Genomic DNA, 21,766 nt, shown 5'->3' with positions numbered 1-21,766 from the left:
GCGTTATCTTCCAGCGCCAAGCCACAGGCTGAGATCACGTGCAATGTGGCCCAGGCCAATCAGTGGCGCTACGTCATCTGTTATCTGATCGAGCCATCACGGCTTTGCAGCTCAAATCCTCCGGAAACACCCTCCTTCTGTCGTTTCAGGCTCGATGTCCTGCTGAGATCGGGATTTGGTCTCGTCCAATTACCAGAATCACGGGTATATTTTATCCATGTGCATAACATGATCGACAGGGTTCTGGAATTGCCCCGGCTGTAACGCACGATTCAAATTTTTGGGTGTGGAAAATGTCACTCGTCGAGGAGTAAGCTTCTGGAACACCATGCCATCCTCCCACATCCCGCCAATCGGCCCAATACGGGGAAAACTTTCTGGTGCACAGTTCCATGTGGCTGATTCCAATTCATATCACATAGTCACGTACGACGTCTGGATCTCTACCTCGACAAGCTGCACTTACGAGCGTTCGACTCAGCGCAGCCGTCGAGCACGGACCAGGATGAGTCCGTAAAAATAGCCCATCACCTATTCGCTCCGCCCGTTGCCGCGCTCGCCGGAATCGCGAGAGCTTTGTCGGCGGGATCTTCCTCCGGCCCGCTCTTGAAGCCCTCCAAACTTCTGGATCTGTTGCGCCAGGTCTGCCGGCTGAGGTCTGATCTGGAGCACAGCGAAGCCGGGTTGGATGATGGTTACGCCCCAGACCTCGTGTGGATGGTGGCGGCAAAGGCCACCGTTCAGGCATTCGCCATCGTGGTCAACGCGTTATTGGAAGAGACTGCTCCGCTGAGTGAGGGTATCTGGTACTGGGATGGTGTTCTGGGATCATACTTCAATAGTGGCCTGTATGCCATTCAGACCTCGCCATTGCGATTCGGCAACCGGATCAAGGACATCTATCACCATGTCTGCCGGCTACGACCTCAGTCGCGCTTCGAATTGGACAGTTCAACCCTGTCAGCGCGCTGGGGCACGTTTTACCAGCTCGTGCGAGAGAGTGTGAGGCAGCAGAGCATGTCACAAGCCAAGCAGTTAATGCTGTCTCCCTTCCAGTTATGTAGGTCAGAGGCCAGGCGGAATAGGCGAAGCTTGAGGAAGATGCGGGAGCTGAATGCTTGTGCCGTCGGCCTCTTGATGGAAGAAGCCCTGCTGTTCGATTTCGACGAAGAGGATACCGATACCAACACTGCCAATGCCAATCCAGAGGACTGGCAAGATACTGTTTTCCGGACGACTCTACTCATACGAACTATTCTCAATAATGTTAATGATCTCAGCAATGATTTTAACGGATTTGAAGACAATGTGTTTGCCAGTGTTGATGCAGTCGACGCACCATTTATTGAAGAGAGCCATCAAAAGCCTTTGTTTGATCAAGCTTTCAGTGTCATCCAGCAGCTTATAGATATTTTGGAAGAACAATTGCCGCACCAACGACTTTTGTCACGGGGTCTTACCCGGCAGTATGGGCGTCCTTCTCGGCTCGTTCGCTATTGGCTTCCTGCATCTGCATTTCTGTTCTCTTCCAGTACCATTCTGAATATATTGACAAATAGACGTGCAGAGTTGGTCACTTGGGTCCGAGAACTGGGAACTACAATGAAAGATTTCTGGGTGAACTGGGTCATTGAGCCCTTGAATCAACTGGTTGGAACAATACGCCATGACGAGAAGAGCGAAGTGGCCTTGATGAGCAAAGGCAGCTTGCAATCAGACTTTGCTAGCCTAGAGCGTATGGTTGTGGATTACGCCATCCGGCATCCTGAGCATGGACCCGACCGCGCGTTCACTCCTGCTGAGCTTGAGCAAATCCGGTCGGGTGTCAGGGAAGGAGATCTCACTCTCGTCCTAAAGGCCTATGAGCGGGATTTGCAGAGCCCTTTTATGGGTGCTGTTCGAGGGGACTTGATTACAACCTTGCTTATACAGATTCAGAAAACCAAGGTGGACGTCGAAGTTGCAATGAGTGGGATTGATTCTCTCCTCCAAAGCCAACAGCTAGTTTTTGCGTACGTTATTCTATCAGTTCAGGAGACAAACCTACTCTTATTCTAACCGCTGGTCTAGTTTCATCGGCCTGACTCCTGGTATCCTTGTCTCCTATTCGGCTATCACCTGGCTCACCAATGTTTTTGGTAGTCAGAAGGGACTACGACGGGGTAAGAGGCGTGAAGAAGCAAGACGGTCACTACGGTTAGTCCCTCTGTTAGTCGACTAGAACCGCACATGACTAATTTCTCGTCGCGTTTAGAGCGGTCAATCGCATCCTAGCCTCTTCAGTGCCTACCCCAACGGGAGTATTATCTTATAAGGACCACGGCCTATTGATCTGCGAGGCGGAGATCCTTCGTCGAAGAGCATATGCAGTTTTACCTGGACACATATATCACGAGTTCCATGAGGACCTGACCGACCTTCTGAATGTTAGTTCTGGTATCGTCCAACAATTGAGGGTTTTAGAGCAAATCCGATGGGCGTATTCCCGATGGATCTGTTAGTGAAATGACGAAAAATATCGCTTCACGTATCAAAGGAAAAAAAAAAAAAAAAAAAAAAAAAAAAAAAAAAAAATTAAAATGGCGCAGAGAGAGCTCAGATGTGGCATGCCCAACAGTTCATCCAGTTTTTAGGATTCAAGGTGTTTCTTATTCAAGCATTGCATGGCATGATGGTCGATAGCATATGTCCTTAGCAGGATCATTGTGGAGTTGATGTTGATGTGGATTTTTATCAGTCTATGTGCTACATATGTGCGTATGTATTTATGTACGGCATACTATACATATTTTTCACAGATGTGATAAACAACGCATGCTGGAGTTTAATGTTTTGGTCGCAGGCTATGTATTGCCACCACTGGACATGCCCCCTAGCAGAGTAGCAGTGGGATCAAGCCGCTGGTTGCTGGTAAAGCGCCCATGGCCACCCAGAACTCTACAGTAGGAAGAAGCTTTCAGGGGGAAAGACAACAAGCCGAAAGCTGCTCCAGCTAGCTACAAGGTCATGTGACCGTCTCGAGACCGACCCAAATCCCAACGTCACAACCTTCAACTCAACCCTGTTGTCCTTGATAACCTCGCGGTCTCCGGAGAACATTTGGTCCCTTACAGATCTCCCGAGGTTTTCTGCTGTGGGACAATAAGTCAACCGTCCAACTGTCACTATTATCCTCCGTTACCGTTTCGATACTCTGCATTGTTGCCGAAGGACCCTACCAATCCTGCCTAGCTACCCGCCAACATTCCTCTGTGCCTATACTCCATTCCACCCTTACCCTGCTTGACATTTACATGTTTCAAAGCCGAAACCCCAACGCCATCCAGAAATTCCTCCGTGTACACCAGAGTTATCGCCAGTCTGAATAGTCACTGCGTGAAGTAGCAAAAGACTGGCTTCCAAAGTTTAACTGCTAGGATTTCCTTAGCCACAGGACCATTGGAAAGACTCGCCCGTCTCGCAATACGGGCCGACTGCATTGCTGCCTCACTCGCAGGCCGGATTTCCCCTGGCATATTGCGTTGCAGACCTCCCCTGTTCCGTCGCCGTATTTAATAGGCGACTTCCCTTCCTACCGTCATAACCCCGTTCTTGTTTCCTTCTCTTTGCCGCCATGGCTGGCACACGGAACTACGATTTTTTGGTATGCAAATAGCCTTCTCTAATATTTCTGTTTCTGTGGTTGGGCCTGCTTTCAATGCTAACAAGAACTGATCACATACAGATCAAGCTCCTGCTTATCGGAGACTCAGGAGTGGGTAAATCCTGCTGCCTGCTACGATTCAGCGAAGACTCATTTACACCTTCTTTCATCACCACTATTGGTATCGACTTCAAGATTCGCACCATAGACCTGGGAGGCAAGCGAGTGAAACTCCAAATATGGGATACAGCGGGTCAAGAGAGATTCCGGACAATCACAACGGCTTATTATCGCGGTGCGATGGGTATATTGCTTGTTTACGATGTTACAGATGAAAGATCTTTTAACAGTGAGTCGTGACTCTCCGACTTTTCTTTCCTCGACCGTCGGATCTGAGTTTCTAATCTCTTTGTTGCTATAGATATTCGAACATGGTTCTCCAACGTTGAGCAACACGCTTCCGAGGGCGTACACAAGATGTTGATTGGAAACAAGTGTGACTGGGAAGAGAAACGAGCCGTATCTACCGAGCAAGGCCAGCAGCTGGCTGATGAGCTAGGCATCCCCTTTTTGGAAGTTTCCGCGAAGAATAACATCAACGTCGACAAAGCATTTTACACCCTCGCTTCGGAGATAAAGAAGGTCATGGATACATCGAAGGCTGAGCAGTCTGCTTCACATAACGTCAGTATAGATCAAGGCACGGGGTCCGGGACAGGGCTCGCGAACAAGTGCTGTTAAATGGGTTGGGTGCTAGAGGGAGGGTTGAGAGAGCATTTGATGTCAGTTCCTTCCTCGCAGATGATTTGTCTGTATAATTTTATATCCTTCTTCTTTTTATCGCGTATGATTACCCCTGAAGAGACAAGACTTTATGCCCTGTGTCAGGTTGATCAGGTTGCCCGCCTTTTTTTTTTACTTTTTTTGTGTCATTTGCCGCTTCATTCTGTCCCCTTCGTTATTTGTTTTTTATCTATGATGTTCCAAGGATGTGTCTCTTAGGTATGGATGTTTGCTGCTTTACCCTGATCGGGATAGATTACTGCTTCCAATGTTATGTCAGGCAAATGTTAAGAGTACCTGTGTGGCCTTGAATCAGGACCTGTTCTTTTGGATGGCACACAAGGGTCACGAGGAGGGTGAAGAGTCCTTTTCATTACAGATATTTTAACTTAATGTGTTTATGGAATTGGTTCTAAACATGGCAGTGGTACCATCCTCGGTAGTCTGTGCCCAGGAGCAGTTCTGTGTTGGTCTGCATTTTCACGAGTCTTACACCTGAAGAATTTAAACTCAATTGACTTCATTATTCGTGCCCCCAGCCAAAGGCCTTTTTAATATACTCCGTATGTATAAACATACATACACTCTATTATGATCAACAAGACGATAGCCCAAGGAGTAGAATAGGTTGTTCCGTCACCTTAATGGCCGCTATATAACACGGGGAAGGGGGACTTGCTTGCAGGCTACTCACACTTGATGGATGGGCAGCGAGGGTGATCTTCCTATATATGTAGCGCAGTTGCAGCAGTATCAGTGCTTCCAACGATCAGGAGGGAGAAGTCTCGAAACCCCTATGTCCTGGCCAGATTATGAGTCTATATTCCTAAAAACTAATAGAAGGGGAGTCTTCGATATTACGGCGGTGTTTTAAGGCCTTATAGGCAGGGGATTTAGGCTATAATGTCAGGGCAAGTAGGTGATACTCTCATAGAGTCCATCCGATTTCTTAGGTACGAGTACAGGCATACACTTGGAAGGGCATCGTGACCAGGATTTAGGTTAAGCCGGCCCGCAGAGACTACAGCCACCTGAATACCACCAGCATCCTTCTTGTACCTGTTCCGCTCATGTTCTCCCCATATTCAGAACACGTAACTGATCTGCGTGCATATACATACATACACGGAGTACGGAGTACTCCGTACTTCGTGGCTGATTTGATGATCCCTCTCGGGACGCCTTTTAAGTTATCTTATCTTATCAGTCCGGGACAATTTCCCGCAATCCTCGGCGGGTATCCACGCCCACCAGAGCCTCGAGCCCTGTCCATGGATCGGGGTTCCTCAGCAAGCGTCTCAACCATCCAGACCACACGTTGTTCTCTTTCGCCGTTGATTTTATTACACTCTCATTAATTCACCAACAAAGGCAAAGAAGGTTTAAATCTTCGAAGTAACGGCTCTGCGGCTGCCAATCGTTTATGGCGAGTCCATCATACAATGCCGTATTACGAGGCTATCGAGACTGGAATTTTTTGGGTTTCACAACCCTCTGCCGCTGATGCCCTATGTGGATGGTCGTTGCTTTACTACCCGTTCACACAGTCCGCCACCCCCAGCCTCTCGCAAAGAGTTCTGTAAGCTTCCTGAGGAGACTAAAATTGAATGTGTGACTAAATTTCCAATGCGGTGTTGCCTGCACCACTGACAAGGTGGCATTGTTGCGGACTGCAAAGTCGCTTTTAGGATAGCACTCAGCATAAGAGAGAGGGGGAGAGAGAGAACCACAACTCCCAGGTTGTTGCTATAAATATTATTGTGCTTGCCCCAGTAGCCCAAATCGTCCTAGGGTGGCAGCATGGCAATTGCTAGGTTGTATGGCCCTCTGTATGTCAACTATAGTGTGGATGATGCAGACCCTTTTCTCCGCGTAAACCATGATTATTTGTGCGAGACAGTCTCATAAAGCAACCCCTCTGATCTCCAAGGGAAAAGTGATTACCACTTACTATGGCTCACACTCTCTTGAGCTATCTGTTGAGAACGGGGACCTGATTGAGTTGGCTCCTGGACCCTCCACGCATGAGCGTCAACAACAGGATTTCTCAGTGGGAGAGGAAACTCATTCCGAAACATATTATTCGATGAGGAATCAATTATGTATGCCCGCGATGTGGGTCTGGCTTGTTGATTTACATCCAAGGAATGTTGTGGTGGAGCGGGATAAGCAAAAAAAAAAAAAAAAAAGAAAAAAAAAAAAAAAAAAAAAAAAAAAAAAGCCGGATCAGGAGGATCGTCCTTCTGGACTTTGAGTGGAATAAGGTTTCTCAGCACTGCAAGCCAGGCCTACCTGGAACCTATATATCGCCATTGCTCCGGTCACACGAGGTATCATGTCCGCTGGCCAAGTTCAAGGAATGGGTAAACTGGGATTATCAACCCCAGTTTGAAACTGAATATGCTCATACGGCGTCTTCGTTCACGCCGTATATGGAGATGTTATGGCATCCGGACAGGCCATATGTTTTCAAGGATGAAGTTTAGCATTGTTGAGTTGCTTAGGCCACAGTTTGGTTTGGATAGCTTCATTTCTTTTTCTTTTTTTTTTTTTTTGGCGATGTTACTCTGCTAGATTCTAGAAAGATGTCCTCTACGGCAAGTGCCCGGCGGTTTCTGAAGCTCCGATCATCCCCTATATCTTCATGTAACAGACCTAGCTGTCCAGAAATTGGGCCGTTTGTGTCGCCCTTGGTCACCTCTAAAGGGCTGGGAGGAAGTGTGCCCTGCTGATATGCCAGAACATAATTAAGCAAAACATCCATAATGATCATTGCAAACGGCCTGTAAGCCTCCAACAGGAAGGTGAACAAGTATGAATTTAAGCATGTCTCACCAGAGAGTATAGGGTACCTTACCTTACATATTACAGATACGCTACTCCGTACATTTTGAAGTAGGGATATCAATCGGAGCTGTCTGACAATTGTATCTGGGACATCCACATATAAATAAGGATGGCAATGTGCAGGAGTATGATATTGCTATATTTGTCAATACCCATCCCGGAACAAACACTCAACATGCAGCAGTGGCGGAGGGTCGCAGTTCGGTAATCCCGTAAATTTCGGCAACGGCCTCCGGTGCCAGGTCCGCACAAATCTTCTTGCTTCCGACGAGTTCTCAAACAAAATGCGCCAGTTGCCTATTCCATTCAGAATCTTGGCGTCTTCTTCAGAATCCAAGATCCTATGCGGCGTATCGTTCGTTAGAGGGGAGATAGGCCTCAGCGTTTCAGCGAGGCGCCACGGTACTCTGCGATTTTCAGCATCCCAGTGAACGAAGGAGACGATATGCCGTGTGGATATATTGGGTATCTGGCGGGTGTCGAGGGATATTTGGACGGGGTATGTTCGGCGTTCCTTTTGCTTTTGGGCGAGGATGTTGTTGTGTGTCTTAATGACTTCTTGTAAATGGCCGCTGAATGGCGCAAGGTAAGCGAGCACTGATGGGTATTGCCAAGGGCTACTGATTGTGTAGTCTTGAAGTGTGAAGCCGCGAGAGCCGTGAACAGTATAGGCCGGCGGGAGTTGTAGTTTTGATTCAGACGTTATCGGTAGATGATGGCGAAGGAGGACTCGCAGATTGTGAATGCGAGCCTGGTATTCTTGTGCTGCGGCAGGAGTTGCAAAGATAAGAATCCAACCGTGTTTACGACGGAGTGTTTGAGGGTCTCGTGCTGGGATGACTGTATAAATCGTTCAGCAGGTAAAGTCAATTACGCAAAAGGTGGTATTCCTCACTTTCTTCCAGTCCGCCACCGCTTGTCCACCCTTCAATATGTTTTCCCGGGTCAAGGAGCCGCCTGAAATCACGTTCAACCAGAGAAATCGGCACAGCGGACAGTACCAAGGCAGTTTTATGTTTTCGTCGACTCTCAACAGGATCTGTGATCTGCAATTGGCCCAGTTCATCAATCTTGACACCTAGGTCCGTGCGTGGATCAGGAATCCTGGACAGCGAAAAGAGTTCGAATAGTTCGGACCGCTCCCGCGTCATGCGCTCGGGGTCATAACCCATCTTCGGTTCATCTTTCTGGTCATTGACGCCGGCGGTGTCTCGGCTCCTTTCGTTTCTGGATGCGGTTTCGTGGTGTATGGAGGATCCTGTGGGCGGTGAGGTTTGGCGCATTTCCGTAAACCCGCGAGGTATTGAGTAGATAGCCATAGAATTCCGTCGCGGGCTTTTCCATAATGAAAATAGCCCTGACGGTCGCAGCCGCTGCGTGGACATCTCTTGGTATGCGGCCCAAACCCAGGCACCGGGTTCTGCGATTCCTGATCGATCTGCAATGATATTTCAGAGAGTGGGAATCGCTATCTTCGAACGCACCATAAAACCAGTAATCTCAACGTTCCATGCTCATTAAGCTACTTCTTGTTCAGTTCAATTGCTCACTCTCAATTTATCGTCTGAGAGACCTCGCGAAGTTACTTTGACTTTGAGCAAGCCACTGCGACCAATGTCGAGGAATTTGGCTAACCTGTTTAGGAATAGTTCAACTAACTAGTTGACTAATCTGTCTGATTAGGATGTGGCTTTAACGTGGCTGGGTTTCGTACGCTGCGAGCAAGAAACTGCTGCCCAGAGCTCGGCCCGACCTTGCATAGCTAATTCAAAATCCGACCCACCAGGGAGGTCGCTTAAAGGCATACGGGCCATTTGCGCTCTATCACGTACATCGAACGTCACAGTTGCATTGCTTAACAAGGTAACCGACATCCAAGTGCTCCAGCTGCCATCAGCCTGACGCTATTTCATCCGTCAATGTCCCCTTTGCATGTCTCATTACCCCCCCATCTCCCCACGTCATAATTCCCTTCATCCACCCAATCCCAGAATCCCACCACACCTGGCGTTCAGGATGAATCTTTTCGAGACTCTCCTCATCCAGACTGCCCATGGTTATATCGATCAGTGGTGAAATAGGCGATGACGCCGGTCTTTCGAAATAATAAGTCAGGGTTGTCCCACATCGGGAGCAAAAGCTCCGGGTGACATCGCGAGACGACTTATAATGAGAAATATACGTCTCATGGCACACGGAAGATTTTCCGTCGGATGCGCAGGCTTCCAAAGTTGTGAGGTGAATGGGCGGTTTGGCTACATCTCCTTCTCCAGCATCATTCTTGTGCAACGGAAGAACGGTCCATTCCACCCAACTGTGCGGGGAAATGCACCAGGCCTGCACGACGGTTCCCGCAGCATGGCGACAGTCTGAGCAATGATCGAAGCCAATTAATGGGAATGTGGTGGGAACGCGGGGCTGGCTTCGTCTGTCATCGTCGTGCTTGTGTTGCCCCGGGAGCGGTGGCAGGCGCGTGTCCACCGCTCCTGGGAGGATAGGACGATCCTCCCGTTGCGGAACGTTGATGGTGTAGCGAATGGCTTTGCAGAAGCATCCTCCTGTAAGGATAAACGGCTCGGACGGGGCATAAGCCATTATGGTAGGTTATGGCAAAATGCGTTGCGGAGTTCCTTGCTATGCTGTGCTATGGCTTGAAGTGTTACTGTGGTCTTCAGCGCTGTTGGACAAAATTTCGTTTCTGACGCGAGTTATCGTCTTGTTGTTTTTGAAGTATTTGGTTGTCCAGGAAATATCGATATTTCCTGGTGAAATGTATCGATTTATATACCTCTCCGACTTGTGGCTCGTATTGACCCCACTCATCCACATATGTACGACTGCTGCCTGGACTGAGTTTCGTCATGACAAAGCTTCTCTTTATTCAGTATATCCCGAGCAATAAAAATACACGGACTTTTTTGATTTTGTCAACGAATCCATTCAAGTTTCTCGCATGACCCCATCTTCTCGGCGTGCTGTCTGATCCTGTCCGGTATCCAGCCAGATTTGCAAGAGGAGGTCGAGACCCCCCGCTTTGCCGTTCTGGAAGTGAAGCATTTACCGGACCTGTGAGAGTATTGCAGGCATGCCGAATTGTCCACGCAAAGCGCCTTGCACTGATCCTCTGACGGTACATTGTGTTCCTCTTCTGAGAAGTTGTCCCAATTATCCCGCGGGGACGACAGACCGGGCTGTATGAGGCGCGTAAACACATCTTGGTGGAGAAGAATCGAGCTGGTGTTCTAACCACGACTCAGCATTGTATATGCATATTTTAAGACATCGAGACTCACGTTTTTGAACCACTGTTGGCTGAATCTCCACATTATTTCCACGTCGCTTGGAGTCATATGATGATAAGAGACCACGGGATAACACCACGGCTCTGCAAAATGATTGAGATCCCATACTCTTGCTGTTTGCAGCATTGGCCATGACTTGGTAAGAGGGATACCGGCATCTGCCATGGCTTTCCCCAAAATTCCATCTCCTGCCCACTGATGTGCGGTGTAATCTTCCAGCTGTGTAGCTCTAGAAGCCCTATACTGCGAAAATTTCTCCATTGCTGAATTAGAAATGACGAATCCAGACCCGCCATAGCCAAATAATATGTTTCCTAACAGCATCTCTGTGCCCAGATAATACGGTTTTGAAGGATCGAACCTTTCAAGCCAAGCAAGGAGATTCTGCCAAACTATATATGTATCCGCTTCCATGAAAACAAACCATTTCGCATCCGGCCGAACTTCTAGCGCCTCGTCAATCATAGGGATGAATTTCCACTTATCGAGCTTCCACCCGGGATTGTTCGGTTTTCCGGACGGCCCGCTCACATCATCCATCATCAAGTCGCTTGGCCTTAATCCGTCCCTCCCTAACTTTTTGATTCTGTTGTAGAGTTCGAAGTCTGGATTGAAGCGTTTGACATCTTTACTGACAGTACGCAGGACATCGTAGGTCTGCACTCCTGAAATATCCTCCTCAAAGTCAGAAAATATAGCGAAGTGTGGCACGCAACTAAGTGTGGTCTCCAAATGCATGGGAACTTTCTCCAGAGCTTCTGTAACGCCGGTTTTCATGATGACCAATATATCTTCCATTCCTGGAACAGCATCGCAGCCGCTTTGGATGATTTTGGGTGCATTTTTGATGAAGGGACGCTGAAGTAGATCATGGTAGGTCAATAGCTGATGAAGCAGAATAATAAAGGGAATGGGGGAAAGAATGAAAACCCAGCAACGCCAGCGGCCAAACCAATTGTATATCGCCATTTGTTACATCAAAACTGATGAGTAGAGCGATAAACAATACCAAAGTAGACACACAAACATGAATTGAAAGGAAAAAAAGGGAGGATGAAAATAAGAGTTGAAAAGGGGACGAGGGCCTGTAAGTGCAGGCCCGTTGGAAGCTTCGAATATACCAGTATGTTAATCATCTATTATCCCACATTCCACACCCCATTCAGGCGTCCAAGGGGGGAATGCCGTTGCAAGACCGAGCCAATCGGCTTTTATGCACCTTGCACGAGCTTATGGCTGTTCGGCTCACTGGGATGGTAGAACACATGTATTCATTCTCGATGTGGACATCCCATGCAGGGAGGCGGCAGCTCAAACAACCCAACACGGCTCCCTGCCGGAGTGGGGTGTCATCAACAACATGCATCTCCGATACAGCTGGAAGGGTTTGTCTCATGTCACCCTTTTGCCCCATGCACAGGAAGCCAACATGGGGGATATGCGAGACTGTTGTCATTCATACAGTGGTGAGCTGCGCGATTTGGGAATCACAAATCTCTGACCAATTCAGTAAACATGGGTTGCCGTTAGCCGTTCTTCTCCCAGAAAGATTCGGGGACATATCCGATCAACTTCCCGATGCCCTATCCCCTGTGCATTAACGCATTTTTCGGCGCAGATCGAATCATACTCAGGGTGAGTACGTATTCCGCGGTCCAGTCGACGCTGTTTCACAACATAGGCACAGAAATTGAGCTAGGAGTGGGAGTATGGTCCCTGTATATAATGGTGTAGATCCTTGTAAGACCTCCTTTCCAGCGAAGTAAGAGATCGTCGATGGCGCAAGGAATGTGTAACTCAGCAAACTACGGAGTAACCGTCAAGTACTCTGTACACATGCAGTTACATCGCCCTCTGCTCTGTATTCTGATAAGATGCTTGCCGGTATGTTCTGACCTGCTGTAGGTTCTGGGAGTATGCGCATATTCCACTGGGATGATTTCACTGACATGATTCTGTGGAGGATAGATCAATGGTGGGAATCAAGGACCCTGGAGTTCTGAAGTGATGAGAACGTCGGCATGTTTACCGGTTAATTAGTTAATGTAAGCTTAGCGAGTGTACCAGCTCACGAGGAAGTTTCTCTGTCGTTAAGCAGTCAATTAACTAGCCAATGGCAGGATGGAGGCTAGCAGACTAGCGCATTCTCTTCAACGATCTTCCTTTTCTCCTCCGCTGGTTTCCTGCTACTTCGCCCACTGATTTCTCCTCCTGAATTACAATGTCAAAGTGTGTCATTCTATGGACTCCATACTAAACAGAAAATCCTTATATATTATGGTGGCTACAATTAAATAGTTTGTTAATATCACAGTGTTACCTAATCAAAGGTGCGTGAGATGCACTGGCCTCTAACCCCCCAGTGGTCTGGTCCAAACGCTTTGCAGTCAGAGACTCAGAGAAACATAAAAACAATGCAAAAACATTAAATGCCTAGGTGCCTGAGGCTATCCCCGACACTGGGAATAACTCAGAACTGTTTCAATTTCAACAGACCTGATACCATAGACAAGTGAACAACGCGAGAGACTTGAGAGTATGTGTGATGAAGCAATCCAGAAATTTATGACCAGTGACCAATAGGATGGGACAGTTACATGAATCAGTAGCTTGGATATTATTTGTTCATGACCTGTAACTTCATATACACATTTTGTTGGATTGGTGAAGCTAGCATCATGCATAATATTTTCCTATGTTGCTGCAGTATTTACCCTCTTTTCTACTTTTAGTACTGACTGCTTCAACTATTATCCTCTCGCGAGTGCTCTCTTGATCCAAATACCATAAAGTATTAAAGGTCTAGCTAACCAAATTTAATCCCTTATTGATTATGTCTCGTAACTATGACCACTGCCTAGTGAAGCCCTAACACATATTCTCTTTGAGAGAACTACTCACATTCGCGCTTCAAGATCATGTACTAATTTCTTCCTGTGTTCATGTAATTAAAACACTTTCCAAAATCATAGTGTAGACCCTAGGTACATTTAGGACATCCATGGCTACTTAGACAAAGATTGCTCAATCCTCTCCAAAACTTTGCCAACAAGAATCTTCATGGCAGGCTCTAACTTGGCAGACTGCTCAGATGAAGGCTGGTACACCATCAACTCCGTAGTGGGTTCAGCCGGCTTTCAGCTTCTCCTTTCTGAATTATGTTTAGTCTCTCAACCTGATTGCGAATGGGGGAACTGTGATTACCTCTGCTACAAGCTGAGCAAAACGATTGTACACTGCGATGTATCTCGCTTTCTCACCTTCATGTTTCTGAAGGACCCGACTCGTAAACTCATCGACCGCATCCGCAAACTGCAGTTGGGATTAGCCAATCATACCGTCCTGGATGGACGAGCGATGGAAGCTATATCGAGTTCCCCAAAGAACTCCCCGATCAAGGCACCAGGATGATTCGCATGATTTACCCTTCCGTTGCCCGAAGTCCTGAAACAGGTGTTTTCAACACGCACACCATCCCTTCCTGTACGAGATGCGCGGACAGCACTCCCGGGCATTCTTCTTTCACGAATGCTACACGGATCCGCCAAATCTGGCTATCGGGCTAACTCAACTCGATCTGGATAGTGACAAGGATGTCCGAATCCGGGAATATGCTGACCCAGTAACGGGGAGCAGTCTGAATCTCCACATCGAGACCTGGGATGATAGTATCCTCTACTCGGGCAGTGCGATCTGGTTTGGAGCCGATTCAAACACTGATGAATTCCCGACAGGCTCGTATAATACACTGAATGATGATAAGTTGGATTCTCTGAACGTCAAGTCTCACAGCAAAGAAGTGAAATTCCGGAACCAATTTGAGGAGATGCCAACTTTAGTTGCCTAGCTACAGGGATTTCACCTCGCAAAAAAGGAAATTCCAAGCTAAGTGTCGAACCGAGAAAGATCACTCAGAGCAGATTCTGCTTGCGATTCGACGCTTGGGGGAACGGCAACCTTCACGGTGCGGACGCATCATGGATCGTCTACCCTCGGAGCAAGCCTGACTGCTCGAGTTGAATCATTGGTTTTAGCTTTGATGAAGGAAAGCTAGAGTCAAAGGAGATCGATCTGGATATATGGCAACCGAAGAGGGTGTACGCTGCAATCAACTAAATCGACTCTGATTGTGAGCACAGCTTGAGACTGAAAGTACGGACGGAGAAGAAAGGTGACAACAAGTTCCCGTTGCATGTTGAGACTTGGAGTAAGAGTATCTCCAACAAAATAGGACTTGCTTATCTGGCAGTTTGCAACTGATTCTGGCTGCATTCGCTAGCTACTAGCCAACAATACCAGGGATATCAGCCTGTAAATAGAATGCAGTGCGGTACGGGACTGAAGTAGAGAAGAATAAAAAGGTTTGCCAAATGGCATTGTCACGGTGATGGTCAACATTTCAGTTGATTTGCGACTCAGGAGTAAATCATGCTAACTATGTACCATTCAAACGGGAGACCCGTCCACATGATCCCGGGAACGGAGCACTCATGTAGTGACCATCCAGAGCACTCCAGGAGCGCAGTAGATTCCTGCGCGTAACCTTGTCACCAAAGTTGTCAAAAATTGGGGCTTTTGGCTTGTAAAGGTGCCTGGAGTAGCGAAGCCGTTGGAAAAGGGTATCCTATTTTAATGGAGAGCATAATCGCATTCGCAACTCTCACGACTTCCGGGCTCGAATCTGGGCGCGGCATCTTGGGTGCGTGAGGCAGAGAGAAGCAGGAACACATATACCTGACCTTGCAAATTTTTAAATCCGACCCCGATACCCAACGTAACTTGGTGGATTTGGCCCGTGCGCCTTTCAGTGCTTTGTTCTTGGATATAGAATTATTTATTCCGTGAGGTTAGTTGGTACCCGAGAGATGGAACGGCCAGAGAAACAAATTGAGCCGCACGCCAAGAAATAGAATATCACCTGACATAGCTTTTTGCATCCATCATTCGTCGATTGGTATCTCCGGGCTTATCTTGGCTCTTTCACAGGACACAGCAATTGATGATATTTTGCTTCACAAAGCTGCATCAGCCACAGAAGTGTTCAAGAGGATATCACTACTGTCTTCCTGTCATATTGTACCCGATCTTTGTTTTGCGATCATCATGGGAGTGCAGAGAAAGACCCGAAAGTTTGGCCAGGTTTGTCATTCCCTGTCAAAGTATCAAAAATTTGCGTCGCTAACAGATGTCAGGTCAAACGTGCCATTTCACTTCGTGATAGCCGACTGTATTCATCCCCTGCGTCTCTTGGAAAGTCCCAGTACCTTTGCTAATTGCCTTGGGTATAGAAAACAAAATCAGGCGAAGGAGGAAGCGAAAACCAAAAAGCCCTCCCAGGATGAAGTTATCCGCGAAATGTAGGATCCAGCAGTCATCTTTCCTGACGTGCCCCATGCTCTACTAATCAGAACCAATTCTTCAGCCCTCAGGTCTCTTCAGCCCTCTTCTTCCAGTATAACACCGCTCTCGCGCCTCCATATTCCGTCCTAGTAGATACCAACTTCCTTTCCCATACCGTTCAACACAAACTCGAACTCATACCGACCATGATGGACTGTCTCTATGCAAAATGCATCCCTGTCATCACTGACTGCGTTTTGGCTGAACTTGAGAAACTGGGACAGAAATACCGCCTAGCTCTGAGAATTGCCAAGGACCCGAGGTTCGAAAGAGTTAAATGCGATCACAAGGGGACATACGCGGATGACTGTATCGTCGATCGGGTTATCAAACATAGGATCTATATCGTGGCTACGAACGATCGCGACCTGAAAAGAAGGATTAGGTTTGTTATTCAATCACGAATCATCGTCTGGCGAGGTATACTAACATTGGTCTCAGAAAAATTCCGGGTGTTCCCATAATGAGCGTTGCCAGAGCAAAATACGTCATTGAAAGGCTTCCTGATGCTCCTGAGAAGTGAAATTGAATGGAGTCTAATCATTACTTTATTCGATGACTCGCGCCCTGAGGATGTGAATTCATCTGTTGAGGATGCCAAAGCATTTCCTTGAGATGACGCCTCGTCTATGTTTTTGGTCTCTATCTAGAGACCACGAGCATCAGAACGGTGCTATTCGTGCGGATGACGAAAGAGGACATAATTGAGAGTCTGAGGAACCTTAGCGGCCACTACCTGTTTTTCCTAGAAGACTTGAAAAGAGGTGCGCCATATGGCTACTCAGAGAGCCAAAGCAAAATTATGTATATATTTGAGCGCATCAGGCTCAAAAGCAGCACAGCAGTGCTGGCTAATTTTGAGTACGGGAGTACTGAGTTACGCTCGAAAATCAGAGATAATACAACAATGGCTCATATTAAATTACTCTAATAGATACCCCACATCTATCGCGGCTTGATTACCATCATCAGCTATGATCGGAAATCACTGGTTACTCGAGGAAAGAAATCTCCGCCGGCCGTCAGAGCCTCAAGGTACTTCGTTTATACTTGAAAACTCCGCAATCTGCATCTAGAGACGCGGATGCGACCAAACCAGGTCTTTCGCCTGAGTCTAATGTCAGCAAAGAGCCACGATCGTTGTTGGTTTTTGGCTGCTTACATCGCAATCTGCTAAGAACATGGTCCGGAAGGCATCTTTGCATTCGATATGGCATTTCTCTTCAACATCCTTCGGCTCCCAGCTTAATTCAAGGGGCTAGGGTTTTGGATTGAAGCTATTTTGGAATACCCAGAGGAATAACGGAAATCCTCGTTTCGCCTTCCTCTCTTCTCCATTGGTGGATACGTTCCACGTTAACTGCTTGTTCCTGTCCTTATCAACGGCCTCGCAAAACTTGTGGCCGATTTGGTTGACTGGATTGACGAGGTAGATACGAGGGATTTTGCTTGGTGATTTGTTGTCGCATACAAGGTTTGGCTTCTTCCCTTCTGCTTTCGGCTTGGAGCTTTGCGGCTAAAAGTCGGGACATGCTGGGATGGAGAATTCTTTTATGTGCTGATCCTTGTATTCGAGCTCCTTATCGCCTAGCAAGCCATCGTCGCCTCCCCGTGTATGGAGAGGGACATATCTGGCCCTCTTGCCATCGCTATCCTTGGCGGTCTGCCCGGCTATTTGGGGTTCGGATTCTACCTTTTTGGAGCCTGGTGTAGGATAACTGCGTCTCTGGGTTAGCTATAGGAACCTCGGGAGGGTTTCATGATACGTACCGGTCTATTTGCTTCTCTACATATTTTGCGAGCGCAAAGAAGGCGTATGAATCGGCTAAAATTATCTGATTAGCTACCGTCCGGTGTCTATTTCGAGGTTAGGTGATCTCACCATTGCGCTAGGTATAGAACCCTCCCTTATCCTTTTGAACCCAGTTCCTGAGGAGTTTTGCGTAATAGGGACCATACGCGTAATTCGTCGCTGTCTTGTCACCTTCCTTGAATTTGATTTCAGCATCTTCCACGCTTGGAGTTTTGTCTTGTGGGTACATCAAACTGGCCATATGGACAGCTTCGTGGAAAAACACCCGACCCCTATTATCCCAATTTTCGAGATTATCCTGAAGCCCCTTCGACTTGAATTTCCCCTCCGAAGTAGCACTGTTCAAAGACGGCAAGTCTTTGAAGAATTTATAGCAAAAGACGATCTTACTGAAGTCCCCTCTGCATCGCTCCATGCAAACAGTCTTCTATCTTCTCCATGGAGAAGCTGGCTGCCCTTTGAGCCGTCTGGTCGACTTGGACACTCTGTTTTGGCGTCCTTGTCCCACAAATATTTTCTGGGTCATTGCTGCCGGCATTACCGCTACAACCAACCTGCCCAATAGTTAGCTGGTATTTCAAATTTGTTCTTTGAATGGGGAGGAATGGAACAGACTTTGATCCAGAGGGACACTTAGGCCCCGGGATTGATAGCGGCTCCCATGACCACCAGTTCCTATGGATCCGCCCCATGGATTTGAAAGCCCCTATCAACCGCTCCGATCAGCTCCGCTGTCCCACACGTCTTTGAAACGCCTATTACCTTGGATTTCTTCCTTTCGTTTGTCGGACACTTTTCCATCTCCCTTGACCGGACCCCAAAAGTCTTTGGCGGCCTGATGGTTCCAATCGATATCAGCGAACACATCTGGTTGGTTGGCCAAATGGTCGAAATCACGATATGCTTCACTAATAGCGTTTCGTTCATCCGAGCTGCAGCCGTTCCACTCATAGAGCTGGGCTGGATGTGATAGTCTGATAGAAACATCGTTGATATCAGCGGCCAGATTTGGATAAGGCGTAAATTTATCGTCCAAGGCGTTGGGGTCTTCGCGGCGTAGGACATGCCTGGCAAGAACGTGGGGAATGATTAATGAGAGTGCCAGGGAAGCCTTTACCAAGGCACCTGGTACGATATTTGGTGGGTATTGCTACCCTGACAAATAGTACTCCCCCTGGAAGATAAGAAGTTGCTACTTCTCAGCGGGTATTGCACACTAACACAGTTGGGGGCCCTTCTTATAGCTTGGAAGGAGGGAATGCTTGGGGTACTCGGACTTCAGTCCTTTTATATCTACAAAATAAAGGGGGGTTCGAATAAACCCATTTGTTTGGACAGGTTACAACGCACCAGAGCAATTTCCGGTGCACAGTGACCGTTGGTGACCTATTTCCGAGTCCCAACCTTTCGAGGTATAATGCTATCAGTTCTTGCAGCTTCCCCTGGTTGGAACAGGCGCAGTCCTCGCCTGTTCCGTGGCCTCAATCTTGCTAAGACAACCGAATATGGAGGCTGAGGCGTATTGACACTACTCTGGGCAATCTCGGAGCCAAAGATAGCTTGAGATGTGAAAGCAAAGTTGAACGATGCATCCCATACATTCGCAGCAATCGCACTAGATGAACTCTCCAAAGGTTTCGATTCAGATACGTTTTCGTTACATTTCGGGGATTAAAGGTTTCTCAGAAGTACTCATTATTGGCCTGTTAGTAGTAATAGTTAAGGAATTATATCTATTTCTAATAATGGAGATGATGATGGCTACATGACTTGACATGCGAAACTTTCGCTCGATCTGTTTCAGCGACTCGGCGGTGATACCGCATCTGGATCCCACCAACCTCTCTGTTTCATACCCCTTGTGACCAAGTATGCTCCGTTGGGTCCCTCCTAGCTAACTACTTGATCCTCTACCATCATCTACCTTGCTGCGATGTTGGTTGAGAACCCATTCGTTTGCCTAGAAAGTCGTTTGTAACACCAGAATCCGCCCACAAAGAGATACAAAGAGGTAAGGGCACCCCTGCAGCCCGTAGTTTGTAGCGTTTCCGGATACGCTTTTCCAATAAGCGAGGAGGGCTTGAAGTTCACTACTTGAAGCAATTTTTCTTCAAGTTCGTATTACTAAGCATAGTCACGTGGTATTTTTTCTTTTTTGGGTCAAAATAAGCTCGCCCTTAGCGTGCTGCCGGATTTGCTGGGCGGCCTAGCGGGGCATGCTTGTCATACACAGCTAACCTAAATAGGTTTAACGTTTACCCACAGTTCTGGATGTTCTGGATCTTCCTGGGGCTCCCGTCCTCATCCCCTCTTTAGAAATCGTTTTGGTTATTGGTTTCATTTCCCACCTCATGCCGTCTAGTCCACTAACTGACTCTTGAACACGAGATCCTCCCTGCCAGTATTCCTACAGAGCTGAACCTTTCTTCCTGTGTGAACACCTAAAACGATGGTCGGCTGATAACATATTCACCTTGAACTGCCTGACACTTGTTATATCATATTGCCCCAAGAAATTTAAGGCATTGCTCCCTGCTCGATTTCTACCATGCTTGCCATACGCGATATCAGTGCGTAGGCCAAGCGTTGTTAGGAAGACTAGACAACTAAGGAACGCCCTACGTACTATGAGGTCCTGCGAGCCGGTGGAAATGCAGAAAACCTGCGGCTCCGGTTGGAGTTGTTCGTGATTGAAGTGAAAATAAAATTTCCCGAATATGCTACCGAGGCCACAGAACTCGTCGATCAAGTTCTCAGGGCTCTTCGTCATGACCATGGTGGACGTAGACCCGAAGATGTGTTTATAGTCTGGTTAAACAAGAAAGTACCCAATCGGGAATTTTTTGCTACACCTGAGCATGAAGAGACCATGCTAAAGTTATGGGAGAGATGGTATGACACGGAACAACTGGACAAAGAGTTCTGGGGCATAAGGCTGCATCATGAGAAAGGGGTACAATATGGATGGATGTACCTGACCGAGGAGCGCGTTTCACAAGGATTGCAATGCTTGCGGGAATGGCTCGAAGGGCGCCAGGCCAATCCAGCATGTTAAGTCATGGAAGGTCTTACCATTTGGAGGAAGACGGAGAAACAGAACCGTGCTCATCCACTTGGAATATGTATGACCTTTTCTCCATTATCATGGCTAATATTTACTGAGATGATGACTTCAAGGCAGTTTTTGGTAAGGGCAGGCATCTTTGCTTAGGACCTGGACTAACACCCGAAAAAAGACAACTCCAGGTACCGAGAGCATTAACACTCTGAACAATCCTTTGAAATACTGGATGCAGGACTCCTAGCGCCGTGCAGCAAGAAGAAAAGCATACTAGGATTTTTAGGCTGTTTGCCCATGAATACTCCGCTGCTTGCATTCACGGGTGGAGCGTCGAGAGAGATAGAAGAAGGGGAGAAGAGGGTGGAGAAGAGGGGGTAGAAGAAAGGGGTAGAAGAAAGGGGTAGAAGAAAGGGGTAGAAGAAAGGGGTAGAAGAAAGGGGTAGAAGAAAGGGGTAGAAGAAAGGTGTAGAGAAAAGGGTAGAAGGAGGGGATGGAGAACCAGACGGAGGACCAGTAAGAGTGCTAGGAGGAGGATTGGAAGAAGCAGTAGCTGTGTTTGCGGCGTCAATGGCGGCGACCACCAATTCCATGCGTGTTTCCAACGCCCAATTCTTTTCTCTATCCGAGAGAGAATTCCAAGCGAGCTCGCGGGGGGGAATTTGGTGCCAAAGCAGCAAAAGGTAGTCGGCCCATGTTGAGGCCCCCAGCATTCCTCCGAGGAACAAGCGCAGGCTGTTAACGGAAAGGTATAAACTAGCCAGTGTTGTGCATAATGTGGACAGGATAGTTTTAAATTTGCCATGTCCGACACCCCCAAGGTCATACGTTGCCAAAGCAACATCCAGCACAGCCGAAACTAGGGAAAGCAAACCGTGGAAAAACTCGGCTCGCGGTGTCGGCTTGCACCCGTCGTGCCG

The 21,766-nt window shown here is 47.6% G+C and overlaps 9 protein-coding genes across 9 annotated transcripts; 5 read left to right on the top strand and 4 right to left on the bottom strand.

Moving 5' to 3' along the window:
- Positions 1-154: 154 nt before the first annotated feature.
- NCA2 (Nuclear control of ATPase protein 2) lies at positions 155-2,809 on the top strand. The gene is made up of 4 exons (XM_003070396.2): positions 155-310; positions 423-2,012; positions 2,071-2,196; positions 2,255-2,809. The coding sequence occupies exons 1-4, from the start codon at positions 294-296 to the stop codon at positions 2,499-2,501; spliced, it is 1,980 nt and encodes a 659-aa protein (XP_003070442.1). The 5' UTR covers positions 155-293; the 3' UTR covers positions 2,502-2,809.
- An 804-nt stretch (positions 2,810-3,613) lies between these two features.
- Positions 3,614-4,384, top strand: SEC4 (GTP-binding protein; the record flags this gene model as incomplete). Its single annotated transcript, XM_003070395.2, has 3 exons — positions 3,614-3,643; positions 3,725-3,992; positions 4,065-4,384. 3 exons carry the CDS (start codon positions 3,614-3,616, stop codon positions 4,382-4,384), a joined length of 618 nt encoding a protein of 205 aa, XP_003070441.1.
- A 2,492-nt stretch (positions 4,385-6,876) lies between these two features.
- On the bottom strand, positions 6,877-8,821 carry D8B26_004619 (uncharacterized protein). Its single transcript, XM_003070393.2, has 3 exons — positions 8,169-8,821; positions 7,284-8,113; positions 6,877-7,154 (listed from the first exon to the last, which is right to left on the bottom strand). The coding sequence occupies exons 1-2, from the start codon at positions 8,656-8,658 to the stop codon at positions 7,419-7,421; spliced, it is 1,185 nt and encodes a 394-aa protein (XP_003070439.2). The 5' UTR covers positions 8,659-8,821; the 3' UTR covers positions 6,877-7,154; positions 7,284-7,418.
- A 279-nt stretch (positions 8,822-9,100) lies between these two features.
- D8B26_004618 (uncharacterized protein) lies at positions 9,101-9,868 on the bottom strand (the record flags this gene model as incomplete). The annotated part of the gene is made up of 1 exon (XM_003070392.2): positions 9,101-9,868. One exon carries the CDS (start codon positions 9,866-9,868, stop codon positions 9,167-9,169), a length of 702 nt encoding a protein of 233 aa, XP_003070438.1. The 3' UTR covers positions 9,101-9,166.
- Positions 9,869-10,515: 647 nt separating this feature from the next.
- On the bottom strand, positions 10,516-11,352 carry D8B26_004617 (uncharacterized protein; the record flags this gene model as incomplete). Its single annotated transcript, XM_003070391.2, has 1 exon — positions 10,516-11,352. The coding sequence occupies one exon, from the start codon at positions 11,350-11,352 to the stop codon at positions 10,516-10,518; it is 837 nt and encodes a 278-aa protein (XP_003070437.2).
- Positions 11,353-14,065: 2,713 nt separating this feature from the next.
- D8B26_004616 (uncharacterized protein) lies at positions 14,066-14,422 on the top strand (the record flags this gene model as incomplete). Its single annotated transcript, XM_066124538.1, has 1 exon — positions 14,066-14,422. The coding sequence occupies one exon, from the start codon at positions 14,066-14,068 to the stop codon at positions 14,420-14,422; it is 357 nt and encodes a 118-aa protein (XP_065980619.1).
- Positions 14,423-15,638: 1,216 nt separating this feature from the next.
- Positions 15,639-16,890, top strand: FCF1 (rRNA-processing protein fcf1). Its single transcript, XM_066124537.1, has 5 exons — positions 15,639-15,714; positions 15,768-15,802; positions 15,864-15,932; positions 15,998-16,360; positions 16,417-16,890. Exons 1-5 carry the CDS (start codon positions 15,679-15,681, stop codon positions 16,496-16,498), a joined length of 585 nt encoding a protein of 194 aa, XP_065980618.1. The 5' UTR covers positions 15,639-15,678; the 3' UTR covers positions 16,499-16,890.
- Positions 16,891-17,491: 601 nt separating this feature from the next.
- D8B26_004614 (uncharacterized protein) lies at positions 17,492-19,114 on the bottom strand (the record flags this gene model as incomplete). Its single annotated transcript, XM_066124536.1, has 6 exons — positions 17,492-17,693; positions 17,746-17,800; positions 17,960-18,126; positions 18,179-18,494; positions 18,551-18,855; positions 19,086-19,114. The coding sequence occupies 6 exons, from the start codon at positions 19,112-19,114 to the stop codon at positions 17,492-17,494; spliced, it is 1,074 nt and encodes a 357-aa protein (XP_065980617.1).
- Positions 19,115-20,336: 1,222 nt separating this feature from the next.
- D8B26_004613 (uncharacterized protein) lies at positions 20,337-20,843 on the top strand (the record flags this gene model as incomplete). The annotated part of the gene is made up of 2 exons (XM_066124535.1): positions 20,337-20,358; positions 20,524-20,843. The coding sequence occupies 2 exons, from the start codon at positions 20,337-20,339 to the stop codon at positions 20,841-20,843; spliced, it is 342 nt and encodes a 113-aa protein (XP_065980616.1).
- Between the last annotated feature and the right edge of the window lie 923 nt (positions 20,844-21,766).

This window comes from Coccidioides posadasii, chromosome 2 (assembly GCF_018416015.2).
Source record: "Coccidioides posadasii str. Silveira chromosome 2, complete sequence".
NCBI classification, from domain to species: domain Eukaryota; kingdom Fungi; phylum Ascomycota; class Eurotiomycetes; order Onygenales; family Onygenaceae; genus Coccidioides; species Coccidioides posadasii.
This window is presented reverse-complemented; position numbering and strand designations above follow the sequence as displayed.

What these genes read in the sequence shown, in the direction of transcription:
- NCA2 (XM_003070396.2), top strand. An exon ending in AGCCAACAGCTAGTTTTTGC is followed by an intron (nt 2,013 to 2,070) that starts GTACGTTATTCT and finishes CCGCTGGTCTAG; the next exon opens with TTTCATCGGCCTGACTCCTG. An exon ending in GAAGCAAGACGGTCACTACG is followed by an intron (nt 2,197 to 2,254) that starts GTTAGTCCCTCT and finishes CGTCGCGTTTAG; the next exon opens with AGCGGTCAATCGCATCCTAG.
- D8B26_004619 (XM_003070393.2), bottom strand. Translation starts at nt 8,658, where the DNA reads ATGTCCACGCAGCGGCTGCGACCGTCAGGGCTATTTTCATTATGGAAA. An exon ending in CGGTGGCGGACTGGAAGAAA is followed by an intron (nt 8,114 to 8,168) that starts GTGAGGAATACC and finishes CGATTTATACAG; the next exon opens with TCATCCCAGCACGAGACCCT.
- FCF1 (XM_066124537.1), top strand. Translation starts at nt 15,679, where the DNA reads ATGGGAGTGCAGAGAAAGACCCGAAAGTTTGGCCAG. An exon ending in AGACCCGAAAGTTTGGCCAG is followed by an intron (nt 15,715 to 15,767) that starts GTTTGTCATTCC and finishes AACAGATGTCAG; the next exon opens with GTCAAACGTGCCATTTCACT. An exon ending in GACCTGAAAAGAAGGATTAG is followed by an intron (nt 16,361 to 16,416) that starts GTTTGTTATTCA and finishes CATTGGTCTCAG; the next exon opens with AAAAATTCCGGGTGTTCCCA.